At 33.2% G+C, this 8999-nt stretch overlaps 1 protein-coding gene across 4 annotated transcripts in view; it reads left to right on the top strand.

The window, feature by feature from the left end:
- The first annotated feature begins 440 nt into the window (after positions 1-440).
- The window catches only part of LOC106772074 (DNA-directed RNA polymerase I subunit 1), a 23495-nt gene continuing 14936 nt past the window's right edge, over positions 441-8999 (top strand). The window contains exons 1-11 of one of the 4 annotated variants that reach the window (XM_014658232.2): positions 441-586; positions 678-847; positions 1447-1606; positions 1726-2007; positions 2977-3192; positions 3350-3520; positions 4489-4651; positions 5134-5318; positions 6190-6453; positions 6820-6908; positions 7043-7190. In XM_014658232.2, coding sequence (XP_014513718.1) covers positions 569-586; positions 678-847; positions 1447-1606; positions 1726-2007; positions 2977-3192; positions 3350-3520; positions 4489-4651; positions 5134-5318; positions 6190-6453; positions 6820-6908; positions 7043-7190 — 1866 coding nt within the window. In that variant the 5' untranslated portion in view covers positions 441-568. Of the gene's footprint in view, positions 587-677; positions 848-1446; positions 1607-1725; positions 2008-2976; positions 3193-3349; positions 3521-4488; positions 4652-5133; positions 5319-6189; positions 6454-6819; positions 6909-7042; positions 7191-8999 lie in introns of those variants that run through there. The other 3 variants (XM_014658231.2, XM_022784604.1, XM_022784605.1) reach the window with 3 other exon arrangements.

Genomic DNA, 8999 nt, shown 5'->3' with positions numbered 1-8999 from the left:
TTATTATAATTAATTTTATGTTGAAATATTTCAAAAACAAAAGGATAAACTATTATTATTATTATTATTGTTATTATTATTTTAAATTAAAAAGATCATTGCTGTAGGTCCAAATTGAAAGAACCTATCATATTTATAATTTATAATTTCATAATTATGTAGTAATTTTTGAAAGAAACCCATTCTTTATCAGTTCATATTTAGAAATGAAGCAATTTACCAGTGTTTATATTTTAATTATAATATTATAATAAAAAACTAGGAAACTAGGTTCCCTGTTATATTTTAAAGATAAATTAAAAGTGAGAAAATAATTTTTCAAACTAATGTTCCTTTTATGAAACACTCTTTAAATGTAAAAAATAAAGAATGATCTCATTAAAAATATGCACAAGATTGAATAAGATTATTATTATTATTGGGTTGTGATATGTTCCATGTAATAAAACCCTTCATTCCTAAAACCTCTCAAATAAAAACCTATTTCTTCTTCAAACAACAGACCTTTCTTCTTCGTTTTGTATTTCTCCCATAAACCCTTGACGGCACCTGCTTTGACGGCGCCACCATGGTGCTCTACACCGAGGTAACAATCCTCTCTCAATGTTAACACGATTCTGGCTAACACTGTAACTCTCCTCTTTCCGATAAATTTGTCTGACTTGGTGACCTCACAGAGTGCGACGAATTCCGTTAAGGCGGTGGCGTTCAGTTTTTTAACGAGCGACGACTTGCAGCGGAGTAGTCTAGTGAAGATAACGAATCCGATTTTGCTAAATGCTTTGCTTCACCCTGTGCCTGGTGGACTATACGATCCAGCTATGGGCCCGCTGGATGACAAGTCCCCGTATGTTCATATTTCATGGATTTTCACTCTATTCTTTTGATCACAGATATTAATTGTTATCTGTTCAGACCTTGTTTGTTTAAGCTTTTTCATAAATATTTGTAGGAGACGAAAATAAGAATGTAAAAGAAAATAAATATTTTTAATTTGTAATATAGTTATATAGCTTGTAGAAGTTTTCTCATCTTATTTTAAGGTAAAAACAAATGTGCACTTGTTATTTAAGTTAAACACAAATTATGCAGCTTGACATTTTCAGAAGCACTTTCACCATTCTGCTTAAGCACCTTTAAAGTTATAAGGGATTCTTTGGAAGTTAGTAATCAAATACCTGTCTTCAATTAAAAATCTCTCTGAGATTGGAATCTAATCCAAACAGGCATGGTTTTATCTCTTTTTTAGTGAAGAGTTTGAATGGGCTTTTATGATTTATTTTTCTTTGGTTCTAGAATTGTTTTTGGTCTGGTTGGGGAGATAAGTTGTATGGGGTAGTAGTTGATCATTTTTTGATGACTGAATATGTTTAATTCAAGTTGTACCTATGTTTCTTGGCTTGAATGAAGATGGGTGACTAAGACATGCCCTTTTGTTTGATGTAGTTGTAAGTCATGTGGTCAAGCTTCTAAACTTTGCCCAGGTCATTTTGGTCATATTGAACTTGTTTCTCCTGTCTACAATCCTTTGATGTTCAATATTCTTAGCAGTATTATACAGAGAACTTGTTTCTCTTGCTATCATTTTCAAGCTAGCAGAAGAGAGGTAAATTTATGTCGATTTGTTGATGTGATTTGGTAGTTTTATGTGTTTGTCCTTATACTTCTGCTTTTTGAAAGATATTTATATTGGCTATTGTTTGGTTGGTTTTATGTTGATGCAAGGTGGATATGCGTACTACCCAATTGGAGCTCATAATGAAAGGGGATATTATCAGGGCCAAAAGTTTAGATTCTACTAATTTAGATGAATTCACACACTCAGGTGATGGTGATGAGAATCACGGTTGTAGTGTCGAGCAACAGGGAGAAAATTGGACCTCCGTTCAATTTAGTGAGACAATGTCTGTTCTAAAGAAGTTTCTGAAGCGGCAATATAAAAAGTGTCAAAATTGTGGAGTTGTAAATCCTAAAATCAGTAAACCAACCTTTGGATGGTTTCACGTGGTAAAATCATCGTTTCTTTTTACTTGGTCTATTTTCAGAAATTAGTTTATTGTAGAATTTAAATCATTGTAATAATAAAAAATAGTTTGTTGTCAGTTAGCTCCAATTTACTTTTTTTTAGATCTTTACGAAAGCTCCAAGTTACTTTCTTTTAGATCTTTATGCCACACTTTCTTTAGATGTAATAATACTTTTGTTATATTCTTTCAATATTGTATATTACATATTACACAGGTATTCTTTTATATATATGCACACGGACATTTATTATGTAGAGCGGGTGAGTTGGGTTGGCTATGTGACTCTAACCTTACTGGACATGTATTATGTATGCTCTGTTCTCATCATGTGGATATATCATTCCGCAACTATCATGCTACCTTAGATTTCAATAGATGATTATTTGTTTCCTAGCATTATTACTAATAGGAAGCTACATACTTGCAATAGTGTGCCTGCTTTATAGCTGGGTTTGATTAGCTGTGCTTTACCATTCTCAATCATTATGTTTACAACTGCTAGTTTTCCCTCTTTTGTTTTTGGAATATGATGTCTTGGTAAAGTTAGAAATTTGAATATCATAAAGTGCATATCTCTACCATGGATTGCATTTTCTCATAGGCATGTTTTTTTTCACTTTTTGGTTTTGTTTTTTGTAAGGATTTCCATTTTCAAATATTAAACGAAAAATTTTGTACAGTTTAGAACTGTTATTTTTTTTTTGTATTTAATTTGAATGATGACTTGGTGAACTTTGAAATTTGAATACCACAAAGTCCATATCTCTATACTGTAGATATTGCATTTTTTTCATATGAAGTATTTATGTTCATGCTCATGTCATAAGAAACAGATTGCCTTGTCCATAGGTCCATTCTTGTTGGTATTTCTAGCTGCATTGTCTAATTCTTACATTTCTTTTCATTTTCTTTCCATTCTCCCTTTTTGGTTTCTGATTGATGGCTCAAGAATGACCTCTCTGCTGATGCGAGTAGAGCAAATATCATCAGAGTTCTGGAAAGTGAAATAAACAATGATGACATGTCTTTAGGTGGTGGGGAGACTACAGATGAAGGAGATATATCATCTGTTGAGGCTGTTAAAAGAGATAAAAGAAAAAAGGGGAATTTGTCTCACAAGCTAGCTGCACAAAATAAACTTCCTGGGTCGTTGCTACCATCACAGGTTGGTTTCATGTAAATATTGGCCTAATGGGTCTCTTTTATAGCGGATTCTGTTTTGTAGGACAAGTGTCTGCTTGCTAATGGCATGTTTACTGTAATAATAGATGCTGCTTGAAAATTTATGTGGATCTTTTCATATAATTCTTTTCAAATTACAGGTTAAATATATTTTAAAGTGTTTGTGGGAAAACGAGGCCAGACTCTGCTCTTATATCAGTGATATTCAAGATCAGGGGTTTGGAAAGAAAGCTGGTCACTCAATGTTCTTTCTAGAGAATATTTTTGTGCCCCCAATCAAATTCCGACCCCCAGCTAAAGCAGGTGATGATGTAAGTATGCTTAAGAGATAACTATGTAACATTGATTTGATAACGAACTTCATTATGTTATATTGGATTCTGATTATTGTTTCATGAGGAAAAATGCAACACATGTAGATGGTCTCCTATTTTTGGAGATGAGTTTTTAAGGGTATTTCTTTATTTTAGGATGTTTATGTTCTATTTTTTTTTTCTTTTCTTTTTGTCCTCTGCAGTTCGCATATGGTGACATGAATGGCTGGGAAAGTCCAGCTTTTGAAAAAAAAAAGAGCATTTAAATTTTGTTCATTCAGTTCCTTTACATCCTCAATAGTTTACTATAATTGCTATTCTTAAGTGTTTTTCTTCTCTTTCTAAATCATCTTCATACTGGTCTTTGGTGAAAAAACCACTTTGACATCTTACCCAACAGATTAACCAAATTTTATTTCTAATGAATGTAGGAATGATTGCATATCCTAGAATTTGCTTGTGGTGCTTAATGGTATAGTTGAGTGTAGTAAGATAAGATAAAAAATAGAGTAATAAAAATTATAATACAGCTGGAAATTAGTGGGCATACCGGGAAGGATAAGATTAGGGAGGGATGATAATGATTATATGCAAGTGCAATTTAGATTAGCATCTGTTTAATTAAGGATGGAAGAAACTCACTTGGGGTGGTTTGTCTTGTCAAAAGAAGGCCTGTGAATGTTCCAATGTGTAAAGTGAATCAAATGAAAGTAATATGATTAAAGGGGATGTGACCCTACCAAATTTAGGAAATACCATTTTTGAAGACCTTATTGTTCATGGGTTGTTGAAAATTTGGCTTTTTCAGATCGGCCAATTTATCCATGTAGCTGAATCCACCTAGCGTGAGACTTGGTTGTTGTAGAAATTAGGATTGTAGCTTTTGATTTTGATTTTATTTATTTTCTTATGTATTGCCATTTTATCTTATACTTGTTTTAATTGTGTAGTCAATGCTTATGTAGGTGATGGAACATCCTCAAACTGTTTTGCTGACTAAGGTTTTACAAGGCAACATATCCTTAGGAGATGCCCATATAAATAAGTTAGATTCCTCTAAAGTGCTAAGCCGGTGGATGGATCTTCAGCAATCTGTTAACTTGCTATTCGACAGTAAAACTGCTTCTGGTAAGAGTTTCTTATTGTTTCATTTTCTTTAACTTGTTGAAGATTTGGATGGTAATACAGAGCTGCCTGTGTTTAGGTTGGTTGTAATTTGTCAATAAAATCATTGACCAATATTATTATTAATAGATAATAAAGCAAATGCAGAAAATGAAAATAAAATTAATCTTATAAGTGTTAATTTGTGATAAAAATAGTCAAAGAGAGCTCAATTTTCTCTTGCCAGATTCATTCATTTATATTGATTCTTACATGAATAAAATAATATAATGATCTAAACATAGGTGTCTAATAGGTAATACAAAAGACGAGTTAACCTATACTAACATATTAATCCCTTCACATATGTTAAGCAATGCTCACATATATCTTTATGTTTTGATGAATAGTTTACAATAACAAAAGAGGAAGGAATCATTACAAATATGGAATAATGTTGTTAATGATTCATACGTAAATTTTTCTTTTCTTCTTGCTTGGTCTAGGCCAGAGAGATGTGGGTGCTGGCATTTGTCAATTGCTAGAGAAGAAAGAAGGCATCTTTCGCCAGAAAATGATGGGAAAGAGGGTTAATTTTGCATGCCGATCTGTCATATCACCAGATCCTTATTTGGCAGTCAATGAAATTGGGATACCCCCATATTTTGCTTTAAGATTATCCTATCCTGAGGTAAGGGTTGGAACTAGGGGTATCATTCAATGTCTGTGTTTGTTATATTCTTTATTTTTTAATACTGTTATACATATGTGATGTTTATTCATTTTAGCTATAAGCGTATAGTATCACATGTATACTGCATACACTTGTGAAGTGTTCATGTTTAATTTGGAGGGAGACAGGATGGAATTGCTTGGGTGTGAAGTGGTTAGCTTTCGCACAACATATGTTAGATTCTTAATAAAATTTGGAGAACTGTTTTTTTGATGAAGAGTAAAATCAGTAAGTAGGTGCTACTTTACAAATACCAATTCCCATTAATACTAAATGCATTTAACTGATGCATGAACTGCATGTCAGAATATTTTGTTATTGTATCTTTCTTTACTTCTTTTTCTCCATATATAATATATAAATCTAGTGATCTTGGACAAGGAAGCCATCTTTCCCTTGGTGAGACCCATATAATTTAAAGAAGGTAAATTGATACTGAAAAGTAACTGTTCTCCTATAAGTACAAAGGTTTAATCATGCTATGAAATGCAAATACAGTTTAACTCACTCATCCGATAACAAGTTACCATTGCTATGGATTTTAAGATTGTGGTTTGTAATTGGATAATAGTATAAAACTAATTTACATTGTCGTTGTATAGTCTTTTTCTCTAAATATAACTGCACCAAACTTTGGCCTCATTATTCTTACCAGAGCACCAGAAATATAGAATGATAAATTGCTCTAGAAAGAAATGAAATGTTCAGAATTTATATAACTGATATTATACTGCAATGGCCTTATTGGAAATTGAGTAGGTTATTACTAGCCATTACCTTCGTATTTCATTTTGTTTCCTGCCAATGCCTTTATGTTAATACCTTTCAGAGAGTGACTCCTTGGAATGCCATGAAGTTAAGAAATGCTATCCTTAATGGCCCTGACTCCCATCCTGGTGCTACACACTATTCTGATAAACAAGCAACAGTCAAGCTTCAACGGAATCCAAAGTTGCTTTCTATGATATCAAGAAAGTTACCTTCGTCAAGAGGAGTTATTTTGGATCAAGGGAAGATTTCTGATCAGGAATTTGAAGGGAAAGTTGTGTATCGCCACTTGAAGGATGGTGATGTTGTGCTTGTCAATAGACAGGTAATGCATATTCTCATCTGATTTTGTATAGAAATAATGCAATTTATATTTATTGTGGAACTGTCTTTGATTCCTTTAATGAATATTTTTGGTAAAGAAAAAACTGAAAATCTAGTATCACGCTAGAATGCTGGATGTATGCTTTTGATTATTCTCATCCACTATTTGAAACTGTCAAGTTAATGTGGTTCTTGAAAATGTGTGATTTGAGTTAAAATTCTGTTTTTTCATAAGTTCGCATTGGTAGTATTGCTTGTATAATTTTTTACTGTATACTGCAACATGGAAAAATAGTGAAGATAATATTGGGAAATGTGTGATATGGACAACATTCTGCCGTGAATTGAACTTTATATTCTATTGCAGCCAACACTCCATAAACCTAGTATAATGGCTCATATAGTTCGTGTTCTGAAGGGGGAAAAAACTGTACGGATGCACTATGCAAATTGCAGGTAATATGTGGCTTATGTTTGAGATTTATGTGATTGTGCTATAAATTATGTATCAATACATTTGACTATATCTGACAATCATATAGGGTAGCCAATGTCAATAACTTTTTGTTTTTTCTCCTTTATGATCTCAGTACTTATAATGCTGATTTTGATGGCGATGAGATTAATGTACATTTTCCACAAGATGAAATTTCTCGGGCTGAAGCTTACAATATTGTAAATGCTAACAATCAATATGTGAAACCTACCAGTGGGGATCCAATCAGAGCTTTAATTCAGGTATTTGCATAAATTTATTTAATAAGGGCAGATCCATGCTGCAGGGCATAATAATCCCTCCTTTGTGGGGTCAGGGGTTGTTTCCCATAGTTGTATCCATGACCACTAGGTCTCTTTTAGTAGAATTAAGTTTGCGTAGCCGTCAGTCTTTGTTAGTAGAAATGAATTAGTTTGTGCAGCTCAGTCTTTGACAGCTGTCAGCTATTTCTAACAATTGTTATTGTTGTAAACGGTGTTTATGAATACAATTTTGTACTCCTATTATTGTGTGACATTTGATAATAAAATTCAATTCATTCTTCAGTTAAGATCAGTTTTTCTAAGATGGTATCTAGAGAAATTTTTTCAACGATCCATCTTCATAACTAGAGTTCGTTTGATGATTCATCTTCTTCATCTCTAGTCCTCATCTTTGATCAATTTCTTGGCAGTTCTCTAGCGTCTTTTCTGTCTATGTTTTGTGTATTGTTCTTTGATCCTTAGCATTTTTGTGGTTTGTGATTGCGAATTGCTCACTCTGGTTTTATTTATTGAATTACACTTTGTGATGTCTCTATTCCTATGGCTTCCACTTCACATTCGTTTCCAACCTTAATCACTGAAAAACTTGATGACTTGAATTATCTTCATTGGCGACAACACATTGAAATGGTAATCAAAACACATAAGTATAGCGATTTGTCGATTTGTTGTAAATCTGGTGGTTCCTCTTTGATATCTTATTGAACATGATCGTGCTGTTGACAATGTTAATCTTGAATATGAGGATTAGGATGTTTAAGACCAAACATTACTTGTTTTGCTTCAGTCTACTCTTTCGAAATCTGTTCTTTTTGGTGTGCTTGGCTCTAATTACTCGTATAAGGTTTTGGAGAAGATTCATGAATATTTTAGTCTTCAAACTACATCATGTGCACGGAAATTGCGTATTGCAATGCATGCTGTTAGACTTGATTCCAAAACAATGGAAGATTATATTCGTAAGATTAAAATTTACGTTGATGAACTCGTTAGTGTTAACATTCCCGGGCGTCATGAAGAGCACGCTGATGCTATTCTTGAAGGACTTCCCTCCAGTTTGCTCTAGTTGTCTTTTTATTTAATGTAAGAAACTCACATCGTCAATTGTTGAAATTGAAGCTCTTTTATATGGTGATGAAACATGACTTAAACACGCATTGCCAACTTAGTCTCTGATGGACTTCTTTAATCAAGAAGTCAAGAAAATGAGTAAAAACACACCAGACACACTCAATACAGTGAATAACCTCTTCTTGTATTCAGTGAATAAAAGAGTTGAATATAGTGAAAACTCCCTTGTGTTCAATACACACATAGGGTTCTCTATTTATAATACAAGAAATATGGACTAAGCCCAAAATACAAATAAGAAATAATAACAAACTAACTAAAAGATAAAAGATAAATATAAACTAAATATAATATCTCTAACACTCTCCCTCAAACTGGAGCATACATATTGTATGGACCAAGTTTGGAATACATAAACTCAATTTGAAATATGTAATTTGTCTTCAAGAGTGGGCGGCAAGCAAATGTGCAATCACATGTCGACGGGCAATTTATGGACAGTGGTGGGCAACTGTGAAACTTCAAATAGCACAATGAAACTTCAAGTAGGACGACTTTGACAAAGGAGAACAATGACAAACTCCAGGGATTGGATTACCATCAAGTAAGGATGGGGCTTGCATCAAAACTACAGGGACTACCATCACTGACTGATGGGGCCTGTAGTGGCTAAAAGCGACAAAAAACTACAGGGACTGCCATCACTGACTGATGGGG

The sequence above is a fragment of the Vigna radiata genome, chromosome 8 (genome assembly GCF_000741045.1).
Source record: "Vigna radiata var. radiata cultivar VC1973A chromosome 8, Vradiata_ver6, whole genome shotgun sequence".
NCBI classification, from domain to species: Eukaryota; Viridiplantae; Streptophyta; class Magnoliopsida; order Fabales; family Fabaceae; genus Vigna; species Vigna radiata.
This window is presented reverse-complemented; position numbering and strand designations above follow the sequence as displayed.